The 19955-nt window shown below is 37.3% G+C and overlaps 1 protein-coding gene across 4 annotated transcripts; it reads left to right on the forward strand.

The window, feature by feature from the left end:
* Nucleotides 1-13444: 13444 nt before the first annotated feature.
* On the forward strand, nucleotides 13445-19955 carry skor1b (SKI family transcriptional corepressor 1b). Of its 4 annotated transcripts, none has more exons than XR_008158074.1 (8): nucleotides 13445-13881; nucleotides 14718-16464; nucleotides 17071-17158; nucleotides 17246-17356; nucleotides 17436-17510; nucleotides 17713-17787; nucleotides 18708-18778; nucleotides 19350-19955. XR_008158074.1 is itself a non-coding variant. In XM_052581664.1 (8 exons), the coding sequence occupies exons 2-8, from the start codon at nucleotides 14728-14730 to the stop codon at nucleotides 19445-19447; spliced, it is 2259 nt and encodes a 752-aa protein (XP_052437624.1). In that variant the 5' UTR covers nucleotides 13446-13881; nucleotides 14718-14727; the 3' UTR covers nucleotides 19448-19955. The 4 variants fall into 4 exon arrangements, 2 of the variants coding, with proteins under 2 accessions (XP_052437624.1, XP_052437625.1); XR_008158075.1 differs by having other exon boundaries at nucleotides 19353-19955; XM_052581664.1 differs by having other exon boundaries at nucleotides 13446-13881; nucleotides 18704-18778.

A 19955-nucleotide genomic window follows, 5' to 3' on the forward strand; every position in this document is an offset into this window, starting at 1 on the left:
CCCCCGCTCTCCCTCCTTTTTTTCTCTCTCTCTCTCTGTCTCTGTAGCCTGTTCAAGCCTGCGCGTTTATTGCAATGCATTGCTGATGAGGTGAGTCGCCGTCTTATGTGCTTTCACTCCTAAAGTCATTGGTAATGGAGTGGAAAGCTTATATTTTGTTTCCTAATGAAGCACGGTGGAGTTGCAGGCAGAGCGACTCCATCTCGCTCAGTAACACCAGACTCAACTGCCCCCAGCCATCCTGCTCTGAGCTTGAACCGGGCAGGCCAGGCAGAACCACACAGCCGGCCTAAGGAGAAGAGGAGCTCGGGGGGGGCAGTACGCAGCATGTTACCGGAGGGTTATGACGAGTCAGGTTCAGACGAGATAATGTGTGCAGACAAACAGGTAGATGCTTTCATTTGTGTTTTTTTTTTTACATAAATATTTAACAACTGGATTTTGTGAATTGGACATTTAAAGCAACGGTGGTTCACAACTGGTTTTGCTTTAGGACTCATAGACCAAACAGTTTGCAAGTACTTCTTGTTATCCAAGTCATATTGTTTTTTATTTTGTGTAATTGTATGCTTTGTTCATGTTTTTCAAGGATGTCATGCAACCTGTCCATATTTGCATCTTCTGGATTTGGTTGGCTTCTTCCAAGTGGCATGAGTTTGTGCCAAAGATACTGGAGAATTTGACAACAAAAGATAAAGGAACACGAATGTGTGCCAAATACTGAAGTTTGACAACAAAAGACATAGGAACATGAATTTGTCCTAAATACTGAAGTTTGACAACAAAAGGTATTCCAGTTTTGACTGCAAAAGATAAAGGAATGCGAATTTGTGCCAGGAAAAAAAAAATTGGTGTAGAATTTTACAACAAAAGATAAAGAGACGTAAATTTGTGCTAAAAATACTGCAGAATTTGACAACAAAAGATGAATGAATATGAGTTTGTGCAGAGGTTGACAACAAAATATAAAGGAACATAAATTTGTGCCAAAATATTGTGGCTTTACAGCAGACGACATGGGAACATGAATTTGTGCTGAATACTGTAGTTGTACAATAGAAGATAAGACAATGTTTTTTTATTTTTTGCATTTAGCATTGTTTTTTATTGCTATCCCTGTCAGAACAGACCTGCGGCCCACTTTGTTGGGTTGTGACCCACCAGTTGAGAACCACTGGCTTAAGGCATAGTTTACAGATCATAAGTCATTTCAATAACAAATAATTCTCAGTTACAAGCCAAAAACAGCTTTTACTCAGCAACATTTCATGCAGTGCATCACTTACAGAAAAGACGGTCTGTGGCCTTCCCTGAAACGGTAATATTTTTGCAATACACCTAATTTTGCTAGGTGAGAGGAAAAAGATACAGCATTTGAACATTATTACTCTCATATGCCCTGGGTGTCTAAGAGAAGAGTTATTCGGAGTTATTCTGAGCCCAGCTTCAAGAGCAAGGTCATTTTTAAAACACAATGTTTCTGACATTAACTAGGTCACCATTCACTCGCATTTCTCTCTTTCGCTCGCTCTCTCTCGCTCTCTCTCTCTCTCTCTCACACACACACTGACTTTCTCCTAAACTAACTTCATGCCACAGCTGATAATTAAACACACTCAATTATCCCAAATTTAATGGGATTTCGGCACCAGTGTTGTATTTAAAAGGTAATGAATAATATTTTAATTGCATACAGTAACTGTGTGAGCCAAGTGTGGTTTTCTGTCACCACGTGTAATTATTAAGTTAAATCCATCTCATCTCATGAAGCTCTTGTTGAACATGGACCATTTCTATGGTATTAGTCTACACCATTTGCATCTGCAGTTAGTTTCATTGTGTTTGTGTGTGTGTGTGTTTGTGTGTGTGTGTTAGAGAGAGAGAGAGAGAGAGAGAAACAAGCAAGAAAACTTTTGTAGACACTTCAGTGTATTTTCAGAAAGTTTATTAGTCCACTAGTGACAATACTTATATTTTGCCTTTTTTTATTTATCATGAAATATATTGTGTATTTAATTTTTGTATGTAATTACGCATGCAATATTTTAAACAAATATTTACATATTTCTCAAAATAAACATCAAGTCTTAAATAGTTTAATTAGAAAATTAACACATTTTCACATTTTGCCAAAACCTAAGAGCACCTTGTACTTCATTGAAAGCTAATACATCTAATCTTCTGTTGCTAATTTGCATATGTAATTAGTGACCTATAAATAGCATAGAATGTATATATCTAACTTTATTTCATAATGTCATTTTAAATGTTCCAAATCCTATTAGGATATCCCAGATATTTTAGATATTTGTACCCACTGCATATGTGTATGAGGTTCCACGTATCTCTCTCTCACATGCGCACACACACACGCACGCACATAACAAAGTTGTCCTTTGCTTTATAGAAGTGTGTAATTAATAATTAAGTAGCTGCAGTTGTAATGGGTTGACCTTTCTGACCTGTTCATTACTCAGACGGTAAAGGCATCATTCAAAATCAGCCGCTGCGCTGCCGCCCCCTCTCTCCTCTCTCGCCCCCCTTGGCTAGAGAACACCTATTTCAGCTTCTATATTCAGATGACCAGCGGCCTAATATGGGTCTGGACTGAATTAAAACTCTCAGTTCCACTGAGGATGAAAAGCCTCTAAATCCCATTGAACAGCTTCTTTTCATAATCCTGTTCAGTTTTTACTCTCTGGCACGAAGATGGGGATGAGACAGACAAAAGAGGAAAATATTAGCCTGAAACTGTGAGGTGAATGTCAGAACTGTTACACTTAAACTAAATGATTTTTTTCAAGGAGCTAATTTAACCCAAAAGTCATAATTGATGTCCATGTGTGAAAATATTTTAACTAAAACTAAAACAATAATTTTAACTTATTAAATTATTACTTTATTTATTTTTTTATCGCATTGGGAATTAATTTACTACCCTAGTAAACATTTAAATTATTTGATCTATTTTTAAGCTAGATGAGAAAAGGTAGAGCTTACTGATTTTCTGTTTTATGCTTGGATTCCATTTGATTTATTGTGACAGAAATTTGGTTTGTTTTTTTGCTATACACACACACTGCAAAATAGATCATGTAATAGTGCAAATATCTAAGCATTCCTAAAACAAGATACATCTACTTGGCAAAATGACACAAGATAATAAATCTTGTTTTCTTAAAGAATGTTTTATCAAAATGAAGTGAGTTTTTGAAAGTAAGTGTATTCATTGGCAGATTTATATTGATTCTTTTTTAATAATATCTTAAGTAATTTCGCTTCTATCTTGACTCAATGTCAGGACAACCCTTAATCCTGGACAACAAGACACTTAATAAGTAAGAAATTATGTTATATGTAATATAAATATCAAGTAAACTGATATGAGAGACAGTTTTCCACAACTGAATTAAGAACTTTTCTGAACTTTTTTTAATTGCTTGTCTGTCTGCATTTACTCCTCCTTCTGTTTGCAATGACACAGACAAAAATAATCAGGCAACATTACAAGTACCTTGCATTTAACCATCTTTACAGTAATTACCACTCAGCCTCTTTGCTTTAAATCCAATTGAACCGCTGTAGTAATATGTATTTACTAGTCACATTCTGTGGGTGGGATAAGCTGTTATGTGAGTAGCATTTAGTAATGATGAGCATTAGTGTCCTCCAAAAGAGCTTTCATCCCTCTCTCTTTCTCTCTCCTACATGAAAGGCTGCTGCCATTATGAATACATGCATGTCTGCTGGCCAGATTGCCTGGCTCAGTAGATGGAGCTCACGCAAGGCTGCCTAGCCTGCGGTGCTGCAGTTAGGAGGGGATGCAGGACTCTGGATAATGATACATTGCTCCTCTGAGCAGCCACAGCTTTTCCACCCCCTCTCACCTAAAGAAAAGTGGGGGGAAATGTTGTGAGTTAATTTAAATGGCCGAATGCATTATGGCAGGTTACCGGGGCTGAGGCAAAGCAGCCAAGAGGTGTTTCTGTGAGCTTCAATTAGATTGGGCTTGTGAGGGTTGATAGCTTGCACTTATTGCCCCTGTGTTTCGCTTGTGTTGTTGTGATTGTTGCTATGTTCACAGCATCTCCTGGACTGTTTTGGGATGTAACATGAATGAGATTGATGTCACGGGTGAGTTCTCGCCATATTCGCTCCAGCAGAATTGAACCGCTCTCTCTGCCGTGATTGTAATGCACTTTGAATTGGAAGGCGACCTCTGATCAGATCTCTCTTTTAATTACTAAGCATCGTGTTTGTGGCAGACTGAACACATTGCCTCACTGAGATCTTTTTGAAACTTTAGATTTTCAGCCATCATTAACGTCAATGAAAATATCTTTCATTCGGAGGTCATAGTACAGAAACATCCTTGATCCGGAATCTTTGGTAACCATGGTGATTTCGGTTAGAACTTTGCAGATCTTAACTTAAAGCGATAGTTCACTCAGAAGTGAATCTTCTATTATTTACTCCCCATCATGTCATTCCAAACCTATATTAGTTTTGTCTCAGTGTATATTACTATATTATATTACTATATTCTATTACTCAGTGAATTGTCACAACTTTTAAAACTATAATCAGCCGAATCATCGGTATGTTACACTGAACACACTGTTCTTCTATCTCTTACAGCCTTGTTCCTGTTAAAATGAATATATAGCACTACCATGACCATTGGCTTTCATTGTATAGACATTCTGTGTTCTTCAGAAAATAAAAAAAAAAACCCACTTCCAGGTTTGGAATGACATGTTGGTTATTAAATTATATAGAATTTTAATTCAACTAGTACCATTGCTGTCTATGGAGGGTCAGAAAGCTCTCGGATTTCATCAAAAATATCTTTATTTGTCTTCTGAAGATAAAGGGATGTCTTAGGGGTTTGGAACCACATGAGGGTGAGGAATTAATGACAGAATTTCCATTTTTGGGTGAACTATCCCTTTAAGAGCAAATATCAGACTTGCAGTTTAATCTGAGTTTAGGGGAACCTTTCTCACACCTCCACAGCTGTCAATCATTCTTTAGTCACAAACAGACTACAGCAGCACACTTATCTGTGTATTACTATTTAATTACTGAGGAGATAACTCTTAAATGCAGAATATTCCTGATGTGGTGTCTGGCTGTCCTCTGTTCTCTGCAATAGCACACTTTGTCCATTGTCTGCAAGTAACAAAGTGGGTTCAGTTGCTAAAAAAAAAAAAAAAAACTTAATGTAGACTGTGATTATAACCCAGAAGGGACATAATGGTTTCTGACTAACTCTTAAGCTCTTAATCAAGGCCAATCTATATACTGTCATTATTCCTTTCTGTTACCCACCTGTTAAGAGATTAATATTGCTCTAGTGAATATAGAGAAAGAGAAAATAATGGAGACTGTGTGGTTGAGAAAAACTGGTGTATTGATATTGATGCAAATATTACAATGTAATAAACATTTATTTAATTATTTTTGACTAGTGATATCAAGGGATTGTGAGACACCAGAGAAGGTCATTGTGTGTGTGTGTGTGTGTGTGTGTGTGTGTGTGTGTGTGTGTGTGTGTGTGTGTAACAGCTGCTGTTTGTAGACCGCTGGCCTTATTTACACAAACTAGTTGCTTTAAGCATGACATTGGCCTGGTCATTAGAGGACCAATACCCATCTCTCCATAGCTATTTATAGTGTAGCCCTCACATGCATAATTAATCAGATGCTAACAGGCTATACCCTAAGATCCCATCCTCTCTTCTTCCTCATATCACATAATCATTTTATCAGGGCCACTGATACAAAATGCAAAAATAGATACATAGTGCAATTAGTACTGATTACACCAAACACTGGCTAAGCACATATTGAATAATGTTAGGGAAAAATACAATTTACATAAAACTTCCAAACCTGTGTGCCTTTTTTTGAGCATCACAAAATATGATATTTTGAACTCAGCTATTTTTTGTCCGTACAATGAAAGCCATTGAGATCTTGTTTTGTTTTGGACTCCACTGACTTTGACTCTATGGACAAAAGCCTTCTTCATGATATTGGTATTATTTTGTATTCGTCAGAGGAAAGATAGACATGCAGGTTCGGAACGACATGAGGAGGAGTAAATGATGATGGAATTTTACTTTTTGTGAACTGTCCCTTTAATACAAATTACAAAAACGTTGACACTGACTGATATTTGCACGCTTTCTCACATTTCCAACCTGTTAGAGATGTCAAGCAGATGGTCACACCTAGGTCGCTCAAGCTGTTTACACTTGGTACCTCTGAGAGTCCAGATTTCCACACATCGGACAACTGTCCCATAAAGAGCCCCAAATGTACACACGCACACCTTCAATCTCACCTCTTGCAGCAAAGAACTTTTAGTATTCTAATAGCAGGAGTTAATTCACTGCTACTCCTACAAGGAAAGATGATGAGGGGGACGGAGATCAGATCAGGGCTTTTGGTGAAGATAGCCGATGGCGTCACCCCACACAGTTGCTCCTTTCTGCATACATATAACCCCTCTAGAGCCTTTCCATCTGTATGGAAATGTAGCCTCCACAGCTGGAATCCAGCAAAGCACTGTCCTTTTACTAATAGTTATTATCTCTGTGGACTACCCCTCTGATAGACCTTACAAAACAAGCAAGTCGCATCTTTATGTTAATGCCCCGCTATAGTATACCAAGCGCCTCGGGCGGCACACGGGCCCAGGCGCCAGATTTCATTACTATAATTCCCATTATCGCGGGCTGAGGCTCGTTCTGTGATTGGCACTATTGGCCAACACGCTGAGGTGATGGAACTGCCTTTTTGAGGTGATGCTCTTTTTTCAGATTTAATATGCATTTTCTTGCAGCCTGCAAAATCAGTCAAAACGAGGTCAAGCGGCACATTCTTACCTCTTTAACTTTGCAACAATTTAAAATGTTTTCTACACTGTTAAAAATCATTGGTAATCTTTAAAGAATCTTTAACATCCATGGAACCTTTCCATTACACCAAGCTTCTTTATAAGTTCTTCACACTAAGAAGAATAGTTCTTTTAATAACTATTCACTGAAAGGTTCTTCGAAGAACCCAAAATGGTTCTTCTACAGCGCTTCCATCAAACCAGCCTCTATTTCTAAGAGTGTAGCTGTTGTAAAATGCTTCTTTTTAGTATAAAGGAGCTTTGTCAGTCAATCTGGACTCTATATGTTAGCGTGTGGCGAGAGCGTGCTGTGTGCGTGTTTGTGATTGAAGAATGATTGACAGCTGTGGTTGTGTGTGAAAGGGTTCCCCTTTCCTCAGGATGCCCTCACTGTCACACTGCCTTTTAGCACCTTTGTTCCCATCTTCTCTCCTGAGAGCAGGTCTCCGCAGTGACAGATGAGGCTCCGTTTGTGACAAAAGGGTTCTTGTGCTCTTGGCTGTTGTGAACAGACTCAGACACGCATACGCAAGTCGCAGATAACCTCTATAATGCCTTACACTTTTATATGTGGTACAAATTCAAAAATCAGTTCAAATTTGGCAAGACAAATGCATTTTACAACATGATATAAGTCTGTTTCAAACACACAGACCTCCCACAGTAAGATAAAGTGATGGGCTTTATAGAGATCAGCAGATGTAAGACAAAGTGTTATGATTTGCAGTAGGGATGGCCGGGTAGTTGCAAATTGTTGTCTGTTACTGATAACAAACTACATGATGAAAATTGTAGTTAGTATTAGATTATATACTATGTAATCAGACTTCTTTTTAGATTACTTAATAATTGCCTAAAAACTGTCAAAAAGATCACATTGAAAAAACGAAAACAAAGAAAATTAAATCAAAAACACTTGAAAACAAAAGTATTTGTTTTTATGAAAAGTTTATTATATAAAAAGTTTAGAAAAATATATTTTTAAAAGTATTTAAAAAAATACTTTTTTTTATTAAAAACCTAGAAAATTATAAAGAAATGTATAAACAGCATTTGTGAGACAAGGCATTGCTGGGCAGATTACTTACAAACTATATTCTGTTATTGATAGCAAACTATGTTATTGTAGTTAGTGTAATATATTAGATTAAATTTTTTTAAGTAATGTAATCAGACTGCTAAAAAGAAAGTATTTTAAATATTAGAAATATTTTATTTGTTTACCTGCATGTCATTAATCAGTATCAGAGAATTAATGCATTACTTAACACAATAATGTGCTGCCATTATGTGAATAATGTATAATCATTTAATTAATACAATTTTAAAATGTAATATCATCTAATTACAAGTACTTCATTTCTGGAATCTGATTAGGTAATTATGTATAATCAGTTACTACCCAGTGCTCACATATGTGTTTGAAAGCCGTTGAGGTTGACGGGCCAAAGTGCAAGGAAGGATTTTAAGGAGGGCGATGAGCATCAGACTAGGAGTGGAGTGATGTCTTGTTTACACATTAGCAGGTTGAAGGAACCTCTGCTTTTACTTTCAATACCCTCTCACCACCTCACTCCAGAGATTTCCCTAACATCCCTGTCTGCTGCTGTTTCTTTCAAGCATGACATAAACGCATACACACACGGCCGATGCTCCATTGTTCTCCTGTTTGACCTTGACAGACTATATGGCTTTTGAAGGGCTGGTGTAAATCTACACTTAGAGAAGCCACTGCACAATTAGTTAAAAAGAGACATTATTCCCAAAATAATAGAGCCAGTGCTGTGGAACCGAAATTGGCCGTGGCCAGCAGTCTGGGAGCTCTGAGCTGCGTTTTACTTTCATGGGAATAAAACTATTAGTATGTAAATCTGTAAAGTCCCCATTATTATACTGACCCTTTTAGCTACCACTCTCATTCTGCCAATCTACTCTCTCCTATTTCCCCACTTAGCACCGCTTTTGCCTTTCATCGACTGCATGTCATATCATAACTCATACAGTCCCGTTATGCATTATACAATGCACATAAACAGCTGCATAGCTATTCTTCCTGTTAGTAATATATGAGTACGGACAGTCTTATGAAAATCTACGTGCCTCTCAATTTCAGTCGCACACACACAAACACGCTTGTCTCTGCCGCACACAGACATACTGCATCTCCCAACGCCGTCTAATGAGGTGATGACCAACCACTTGTTATAATTGCTTTAGACTCCTTTTAATTTTCAAGCTTATTAATCATATGTAGAGTTATTTAAAAATGCATAAATTAATCTTGGATTAAAAAGCCGATCAAAGCCTCAAAACAATTAAAGAGTAAGGTGAGATTTCCCTAGGGCTGGCAGTTTTATTTTAATGGAATGTTCAGGTGGTTATCACAGTTTGATGTGCAGGCTGTGATTAATGTAGGAACACTTAAATGAGTTTTTCTTTCCTTCAGTCTTGTAAAGGTAAGCATGATCCACATAATGACCCTCCTGATTCATCTCTTAATAACGTTCTCTTTTTCTCGCTGTCATTGTGTTTTAACAGAGGCTGACTTTTCTGCAGCTTCTTTTTAAAACCGTTTGTAATGTTCATTCGGTTTTCTGTCTGGAAAGCTTTTGATCATCTCTTATGTCAATTATAGTGTGACTGTGATTTGCCTTATTTTGGGTATGATTCCATTTGAGTCTTCATTTGTTTTTGTGTATTTCTCTTTTGATAATGTCAAGGGTTAGCCAACCCATTTGGTAAATTAAATAAATACTAATAACCTAGCTGGGTTTCTATCTTTTTTTTTTCGTAGTTTTTTTTCTTTTTTTGGTTTTGTTTAGTCTCTGCGATTTAAAATCTTCTAGTGGAGTCTAAGCACAGTGACCCTGTGTCAAGGGAACCAAGAGTGACAAGTTCGTTTTAAAAGCCTTGTTTGTTTTGAACCTAATTTTCTGAGTTGACAAGTAAAATTACCGTAGCTGCCACTCACAAATGGGCAGCCTCACTACCTCATCAGGTGACCCTACCCTGACCCTTATAGACACTCTGAAGGATGGAGACAAAGCAGCATAAAAACGTATATAATTAATACAGGGGCCTAGGACATAGGAGCCAAGAAAAGGGTTTATGCCAGCTCTCAAAACTGATCTTACTCCTTAGTTTCTCAACTTGCTTTTAGAGCAGCACAATGCAGCCCACTTTTCATTGAATATTTGGCAGCACAATTCCACCAGTTTTCCTATACACATTCAGTGGTTAACCTTTCAAATATATATATATATTATGTATGTATGTATGTATGTATGTATATGTTTGAATATATGTATGTATATGTTTGAATATATTTTGGTATATATTTAGCGATTTGTAAATTTTTAAAACCTATATCGTCTAAATAATCATAAATAATTAACCCGGTGTGATTCGCTGACTGCTTCGCCATTCACAAGCACGCATCCTTTTCAGTCGCTCGTTTGTAGTGCAGCTGTTGCGCCTGTTCTCGTTTATATTGTGCAGTGTGTGCTGCACAGCCTTCACTATTCAGTCCACCTGGGTTGACACAAGTGTGCCAGTCCTCATAGACGACTATTACCGGGACGCCTTTATCAATGTCCAGTAATTAAATTGTCACCATTTAATTTTCTGGCCATTTTCTGGCTATCCGCTCTTAATAAAGGATCTAATCGAAATGCTATTTCGAAGTGAAACAAAAAAGGCGTTGAAACGCGGCCCAAGTGTGGCGAGCTAGCTGGGATCGATAAAGGAGAAAAGGATTGATTTGTCCCTAAAATTAAATTTATTGGGGTCATGGTTTTATGCTGATACCTCGTAGAAATTGTGTTTACTCTCAAGCTCCATTCTGAAGCGACTTTGTAAGGGGTTATTTAATGTTCATATTTATAGGTTTTGGCTTGTAACTTTTAAAGGAAGTTACATTTCGTCTGCTCTTTCTTCAAAGACCATTAAACTTGTCTAAACGAGCTGTCTAACAGGAATGAATAGGGGTCACTGGAACCTCCCTGACGCTTTACAACAACATAACACGGTTTCTACAGTGTTCTTGTTCTAATCTGTCGATATGCCAGCACGTGCAATCCAATAGTAATTAAGCTTGAAATATTGTGTTTGGTCAGGCTTGTTACGTTTTTCTTAGCAGGCCTACTCCTATATTTTGAAAAGAAAAAAATCATACAATTGGACATTTTTAATTTCTTAAAAAACAAGGGGTATAGCCTATATTTGCCCTATAAGGGTAATATCAGCTGCGTTTTTAGGCTATGGGTAAAACAATTCTTATGATTTCATAAATTCATTCGTAATTGATCATCTTGGCGCCTAACAGTCTTGCAGAAATGTCCGTCGTCATTATGATACTTAGTTCAGCACTCTTCTTGCAGTAGGCTATTTTTATATTCATAATTAGTTTTTTTAATAAAAGTATAAAGTAATAAATAAATAAACATGATAGATAAGTAAACAAAAAAAAACAGTAATACAGTCGACACGTTGAATTTACGAGGACGTAAACAGGCCTTCATTTTTTTTTTTTTTTTTTTTTAGTTTTTTAGATTGCAATTTTTAACATGAACTCAAATATGCGTGTTTAATGCTTTTAATAGGGTTCACGCATGTATGTAGCCATATCTCTGTCTGTACTTTTGAAAATGAATGCAGCTTTTATGCAGAAATATTGAGTAGATAAACTACAATGTTTCCCGTCCATTAACCGATTAACGTCCAGTTGTTGACATTTAATAAACAACTACTAAATAACTTTTTCAGTTAATTCCATTTGAAATGATAATAATAATACATTATGGATTGTTGTTGTTTTGTTGTTGTTAATTGTTATTGTTCATTTTTGTATTATTATTATTAGCCTATTATTATTATCATTATCATTAGTATAACAACCAAGGTAGGCTATATTGTCACATCGCTGAGTGTTAGAATGGGGTCTCTAATTTCTTAAGGATCAACAAAAGGGCTAAATGAAATATCGTGTGAGGTGTCGGATTCCCGTACCTGCCCCGAATCCAACCATGATGGGTAAGTAAAAGAAATAATGGATAACAATATGGCATTCAGCTCGGTCCCTGAATAATTTAAAAGAAGTGAATAATTACAGTCCAAAATGGTAATTATTGTTGGCGAGAAAGAAAGTCTCTTGCCTGTGAAAGTCAATAGCACTGGGCTGGGTCGCATTACTCCAAACTCCCTCCCCAGGTCCTCCCTTCGCTATCAATATTGCAGAAAGCGTTCGCTTTCACTTCACAAGCATTCTGGAGACTATCACGAACAGTTAGCGAGGATAAAAGCAAGAAAATATGGATAAAGTTCACTCTTCACTTAAATCATGAAATACATTTTTGTATTGAGTAAAATGCATTTATAGGAAGTTTTTTTTTTTGCTATAAATTAATGGTTTATTATGCTATTTTATTGTAATCTTTTTTTATTATTAACATTATTATTAATTATTGCCCTATGCATCCCATATTCCCTTCAAGCCACTTGATTTTGCGTTGTATCTGAAATATTTAATGCAGACACGGCTTTCAAGCTGAATTTAAGGCGTAACGTTGTAAATTACGCTTAGTCTTCATAAGAATGATTGCTCCTAAAAGATAAACTAACCCGTGGGAACTAAAACATATGCGGGCAACGGCACACCCCTAACCCACGCCGATCCAAATAGCCCCCGGAGACAATCATTGCTTAGCCTATAAGTCCCCCGGCACCATGCAGTTTCAATAACACTATAGTTTATTTTTAAACAGACACTGAATACAGATGAAAAGGCTCGAGGCCATTCCCTTTCCCGTTTCTGTTTATGCACTCTTTTAATTTATGCTATTTCGTATGATTTCCATAAAATGTTCCCTTTCAAAACAAAACAAATGGTAAGTTGTGCACAAAATAAATGATCTGTTTTATCTACTTTCTTTTTCTTTGGTGAGTGCATGAGCGGATTTGTATGGGTGGCCCAGTCAGACGTTGACATTGGTGCACGAGCTCGTGGTCACTGACTGGTTTGTAAATGATTAACATTATAAACGTTTCCCTAAACGACTTGGCCTAGATGATTTCTTCTCTTAGTTTTGTAAACATTAGGTTTGGTTCAAGAGACTTGATCGGATGACTCCTCCTTTCTCCAAATATTTTTTTTTTTGTTAAGCATTATTTTCTTTATTTCTTTTTCTTTTTTTTAAAGTTGGTATTTGCAAATATTAGGGTTTGGTTCGATGCATCGATTAGGAAGCATGCAACAAAACATAATCACCGTTATGCTATGTAGAAAACATTTTATTGTAGCATCAACAACACATAGGCTACCCGTTTACCTCAGAACGCACTAGCTTAATTCCCACGTTCAAACGCGAAAAGTGGTAGCTATTTCACATTAAACAAACCTTTTCAGAGCTTACATACAGCATTTAGATTACTACTACTAGGTTGGCTAATCTAAAGTCTTCCTAAATGCCACACACGCCCCCGCACACACTGGCAGACAAGCAATCACTTTCATGTGTTAAAAGATCACGTGGTGAACTTTAAACGTCTCCAGGCCTCAGTGACAGCACTGACTGTCGTCCCCATTGGTCCCGAAGGCAAATAGTTAATGTAAATATGCTGGCGCTAAGTGGGAGTGCCTCGCCATTAGTTTATCTGTCACTTGAGCGCTGTCGAATGTCTTCAGTGGTTGTGTCGTTGAGGTCCGCACTAGCATGTGGTCACCCTCCGCGCGCACCTCAACACTAGTCGCGGGAGAGCCGAGTACGATGCAAGTCCACGCGCTCTAATAGGCCTGAGAGAAAACAGATAAACAAGCCTCGTGGACATTTTATATTAGATCGGCGCGATTCCAAGGCGTCTGATTACCAGAACGCTCTAATAGAGGACAGAAAGAGCGCATTTATCCAAAGGACTCGAAGGTTTCGAATACGCGTTTTCCTCCTGAAATAAAAGGCACTTCGCTTTCTTCTGAAAAAAAGGTGAGATTTGTTTGCTTGCAGTGTAAATTTTTGTGTATTTAACTGTTCAGAGGCAAGAAAAAAAAAGTCTAATCGCGAGGAGCTGCGACACAGTATCTTTTTCACAATTTGTCCAAAAGCATAGCCTACTGCTGTGTTGTTAACATTATAAATAAGCTACATGCGTATTAAAACACGGGCTATAAATATGTGCAATCTATTTAAATACATAGTCTCTTTACAATGTCTATAGCTAATCAGTTCTACTTGCTGCGCAGTTTAAGTTTTATTTAAATTGAGAATAGAAAACCTAGTTGTAATATTATTTGATTTATCAACAGATCAAAGATGTAAAGCGTATCTTTAGTAATTACAATTAAAGCGGCTTAAAGCTTCTTACACCTTTGTTAAACTCTTTGGCATGGCTCAAGGAATAATTTCCTTCCGCTTTTTCCTCTATAATCCCTGGTGTTGACACAACACTTGTTTGCTTTTTCTAGACTGTCTTTTGTTCAACACAAAAAGTAAACTCGTAATGTAAACAAACTGGAAATTAATTAAAATGGCTAAAGTTGAATTGAAGTTAATAGCCTACCACTACGGCCATCTCTGTAGCTTATATTTACAAAGATATATTAAAAAAAATAGATTAATGTAACCATGGTGGCCACCGAGGCATAAAATATTATTTTCCTGATTATTTTTCTTTTCATTATTATTCTGTTATTACATTCGATCGCTTTGCAATTCTGTGAAATAAGACAATAATAGTCTCGTTTTTTTGTTTCAGTTTGTTAGATCAACATACACAATAGTGTACTTAAAAAAAAAAAAATTCCTTCTATCCATCTCCGCAGATTTCCAGGAATGGAATCCATCCCAAATCAGCTGCCGGCTGGAAGAGACTCCAGCTGTTCGCCGAACTCTAAACAAGACTTGCAGCCTTACTCTGGGCCAACACTTAAGCCGAACCAAGTCAGTGAGACCTCTTTATATGGAATACCGATCGTTTCACTAGTCATAGACGGTCAAGAGAGACTTTGCCTAGCCCAAATATCCAACACTCTTCTGAAGAGCTACAGCTATAACGAAATCCACAACCGGCGCGTGGCCCTGGGCATCACTTGTGTGCAGTGCACCCCGGTCCAGCTGGAGATTCTCAGGCGCGCAGGGGCTATGCCCATCTCCTCGAGACGCTGCGGGATGATTACAAAGCGAGAGGCCGAGAGGCTCTGCAAGTCGTTTCTGGGCGCCCACAGCCCGCCGAAATTACCAGAAAATTTCGCTTTTGACGTGTCGCACGAATGCGCGTGGGGCAGCCGGGGCAATTTCATCCCGGCCAGATACAACAGCTCGAGAGCGAAGTGCATTAAGTGTTCGTTCTGCAACATGTACTTCTCTCCAAACAAGTTCATCTTTCACTCTCATCGCACACCGGAGTCCAAATACACGCAACCCGACGCAGCAAACTTCAATTCGTGGAGAAGGCACTTAAAACTATCCGATAAAAACTCACCGGACGACGTGTCCCATGCCTGGGAAGACGTCAAAGCCATGTTTAACGGTGGTAGCCGCAAGAGGACGCTGCCAGTCGGTGGGTCTGGTAGTTCGTCCTCGTTTAGTACGCAAGCACCGAGAGGTCAGACCCAGGGGGAACCGTCTGAGGTGCCCCACAAAACTCTCCGATGTGAGGATGAGAGGGGGAACGTGACGATGCCGAGCAGCATACGCAGTTACCCCGTTATTCCGGTGCCCAGTAAGAGTTTTGGGATGTTACAGAAAATTCCACCACCGCTCTTTCCACATCCATACGGTTTCCCTGCGTTTGGATTGTGTCAGAAGAAGGATGACGGTGTGGTGATGGGAGAGCCGAACAAAACAAACCTGTCAGGTGTGTTCTGGCCGAGCGCGAAGGACAGTACCTATCCTTCCTTTCCGATGTTTTGGCCTACAACAGGCAGCTTGGCCATGCCAACATACCATCATGCTCAGCCTAAACCTCCACCTGACGTGATGTGCACTAGACATAGTGAGCTAGACGTGTCAGAGCAAAGTGACCGAAGCACGAGCACCCCAAAAGACAGTCTACTTGATAACGAACGGTGTTCCAGCACTCAGTCTACCAGAAACGAGGAGGACAAATCTGGGGATGAGAGCAGGTCTATAGAAGGGATGCCAGCCACCTCAAGAAAAATAAGCTACATATCTGCATTCAGGCCGGTTGTTAAAGATGTTGAGAGCATCGCAAAGCTATACGGAAACCGGGGTCCGTATTCTGGTCCTCGATCTGGTTACATGTCACCAGATTTCTTGAGTGAAAGTTCTAGTTATAGATCGGTGTCTCCGGACGTGGACAGCGTGGACGATCCGGATGTGGATGTGGAGTCACATAAAGTGCACGAGGACGAGGAGTGTTTGCAGCTGACTGTGGACGAGCGGCGGAGTCCTCACGGTTTGACCGTAGCGCAAAGTGACGGGGTTAAAGGTCAAGACCATGAGAATAGCCAAATGCACACCATGAGTGATCTACACACGACGAATTCAAGTGAAACGCGGTCGTCTGATTTGGAGAGTCACGGCAATAAACACACGACGCGTTTTGAAGTGAGTATCTAGATACGGAACCATGCGTAATTCCTGCGATTTTGTATTAATAGCTACATTTTTCATTAAAAAAGCAGTGCTAGGTAGCCTATTAAACGGCTTGATTTTTATTAAATTATTCATTATTATATTTATTCTAAACATTATATGTATCCTCTATTATTTTAAAATATAATAAATATAAATATAAATTTGCCAGTTATATAAAAGCCGTCAGAAAAGTAGAATTAAGGAAATGTCTTTTTTTATTATTATTTAAAAATATATATTTTTCACTTCAACTATTAGTCGATTTTTTCGATTTATTTTACATTTTATTAGATGTGTTTTATTCTAATCTAATTTATAGAATCCGGCTAATTATTGTTAATGTTTTGAAATGAGAAGGCTAAGTAAGGTGAATGCGTCCAGATGATGGGGATAATTGTCGCCCTGCTTTTGAAACTTACTGATTAATTCAGGACATTTGTTGGCTCTTCATTATCTTAGTTCTTTGAAGATGTAATTAATCAAAATAGCGGACGTTCCACTCGTATTCTAATTGCATTCAAATAAAAAAAATGCAAAATTGGGTAATTGCGAATAATAGTCTTCTCAATTTTACAGGTCTATGCACGTGAACGAGACGAGCACGTGCATCAAATGAGCACATCTTATTTTGGTTCAACGACCACTTATCAACGCGAAGCGAGTGGTAGGCCTATTTTCATTCATGTGGATTTTTCTTCCTTCATTATTTAGAAAACAAAGTCTATTTTAACATAAAAATTTATGCTTATAGTTAAAGACGTGCATGAAGAAGAACCTTCATCTACGGTAGAAGAGATGGAACCCAAAAATCATCCGGATCAAACCAACATCAGTGAGGAGCGGCTGAAGGAACCAAATGATGGTGCGTATCGTTAACTGGACCTCCTAATATTCAACACTAGTCTGATGATTTGCTTCATATGTATGTGTTGTGTTCGCAGATGAGGAATCAGTGCGCAAGGACGCTGGCAGCAGGGTCTCCTTAATTGAGAAAAACATAGAGAACATGGCCAAAGGTAAACAAAATAAAATGTGCTGCATTTAGAAGAGCTGAAAAGAAAATGATTCGTTGAAATTGATAAATAAATAAAAAAATTATGGTTTCCATGGGGGATTCAGCAATAGCATAACAATTTAGTGTATTTTGGTAATAAAACCATTAATCATTTTGTAATTTTAAACATTTGCATGAGCTGCTGCTTTTATTTATGTTAACAGAGGAATTGCAGAAACAGCTTGTGGAACAAGTTGAGCTTAGAAAAAAGTTGGAGCGTGAATTCCAGAGTCTAAAAGGTAGGTTATGTTAAAATTATTTTAAATGTATTATTTACACTTTACTAGACATATGCAAAAATATCATTAACTAATTCTCTGATGTTTATTTATAAGTTGTTACAAACTTACAATTGCTTGAATCCAAGTAATTCTAAATTTAAATACTTCTACTGATATTTTTATTTATAAGAACTGAAACTTGGAAAACAAAAAAAAAAATACTGTTTGAATATAATACATTTTATAAAAATGGGTACAGATACATTACAAATTGCTTCTGCCTGCTGATTATTAGTTGGTCATTTAAAGTTCAATACTAATAGCTACATTAAAAATTACACTTACACAAAATATATATTGTCATGTGTTAACAGAGATACAACAAAGAATCCCACAATCAAAAAAGCTCAGTAGCTGAAAATAGATTTAGATGAGTTTTGCATAACAGAGGCACCACATAAAAAAATCTGCCAAAATTAATAAGCGAAAAGATTTAGCGGTTATTTGGTTGAATGATATGCTCCCTATGAATAGATACAATTGGATGTTTTTTTTTAAATCTTTTTTTTAATTGAGAATTGATTTCACAGAAAATATTGAACTACTGCAACAGAAACAAAATACTGGAACATGTGATAAAGTTTAGCATGACAATGATTTAAACACATGCAGGAAAAAAAGAGTCTTGGAGAGGCTGATGAAAACTGCTGTACACAATCTTTAAATGTATTATAATTGGTATATTTCTATGTTCATTTTTAAACGTATATAAAAATACATAGGAACATCATTTTAGGTTTCACTTAAAAGCTGTCAAAATAATGAATTAATGTCTGAATATTTTTGAAAAGCACTATATCATTTTTTATTTATTTTTTATAGTGATAAACATAATTGTGCTTTGATATTTAATTTACTTAACATTTTTTCTTAGACAGTTTTCAAGACCAAATGAAAAGAGAGCTCTCATACAGAGAGGAAATGGTGCAGCAACTCCAGATTGTTCGAGGTAAGCGTTTGACTTCACATGACAAGTTCTGGCTTTCTATTTAATAGAACAACAGTACACTAATCAGAACTGATCACATCCTTTTAGGACTTTTCGTGGTCCTTTCTGGAGTTTGTTCAGTCCTTTTGACTGTTTTATATGATACTAAGCATTAGGTTTATGCATTTGCATTGCTGCAGTAAGGGACTAGCATAGCCATGGATCTGATTGTTTTTAACAACTTCTGAAACATGTTCACTTGAATGCCAAAAAAAAAAAAAAATCCCATGCACAAAAGGATTAACTAATGCATTCCATGCATTCAGGATAACTAAAGGACTTAGATGGCACAGTATGACAGTATTCAAGTGTGACCTTGAATATTTTTGATAACCCACACCAGCTTAGATATTCATTTGTAGACACTATATATATTATTTTAGAAGCAGACTTGAGCCACACCGCAGTTTATTAAAGCAGTTATTGTCCTAAAACACATTGTTTCTCACACTCTGTTACTCTCTATACACATACCAACACAGACAATCATATGGTGCTTTTGTTTTAAATGATTCATTCACTTTTTTCCCAGAAGCTCACGACGCACTACACCATTTCTCGTGTAAGATGCTGACTCCCCGTCACTGCGCTGGGACCTGCACCTTCAAACCTCCTCTTCTTCCGCCTTGACTGACACCTACTGAAGACAGAAATACTGATGTGTCAAATAAAACTTTGTTTTTCCCTCTGCAAAACACTGTTAACCTTTAGACCTGGAATAAGCAAGTGTGTACTGTAGTATTTTAGCTCTTACACTGTAATGAAATCATTTTCATTTGCAAAAGAGTGTTTTCAGAGTCACTGTATGTACTGTATAATTTATATAAAGTTCTAGAAAACTGCATTATAAAAAAATCGACGTCCCACTTAAAAATATTATCATCAGCTGTAGAAATCACTGGTATTAAGTGGCTATGTGCAATGCATATATTTGTTATGTATCCTGTGATACCCTTTTTGTTATAGTGATAGGTAAGGATGTTTTGTTAAATTAGATGAATGTTTTTGTATATTTTATTTATTCCATGTCCATGTTGGTTGTTTATTCTCATCTGCATATTTGTATAATATTGATGTAAAGCACTTTAAATTGGCAGCCCTAACTACTGAAATGTGGATTAAATGATCCTGTTTGAGA

Source organism: Carassius gibelio, chromosome B18, assembly GCF_023724105.1.
Source record: "Carassius gibelio isolate Cgi1373 ecotype wild population from Czech Republic chromosome B18, carGib1.2-hapl.c, whole genome shotgun sequence".
NCBI lineage: Eukaryota > Metazoa > Chordata > Actinopteri > Cypriniformes > Cyprinidae > Carassius > Carassius gibelio.

What these genes read in the sequence shown, in the direction of transcription:
- skor1b (XM_052581664.1), top strand. Translation starts at nt 14,728, where the DNA reads ATGGAATCCATCCCAAATCAGCTGCCGGCTGGAAGAGACTCCAGCTGT. An exon ending in GCTGAAGGAACCAAATGATG is followed by an intron (nt 17,357 to 17,435) that starts GTGCGTATCGTT and finishes TTGTGTTCGCAG; the next exon opens with ATGAGGAATCAGTGCGCAAG. An exon ending in GCAACTCCAGATTGTTCGAG is followed by an intron (nt 18,779 to 19,349) that starts GTAAGCGTTTGA and finishes CTTTTTTCCCAG; the next exon opens with AAGCTCACGACGCACTACAC.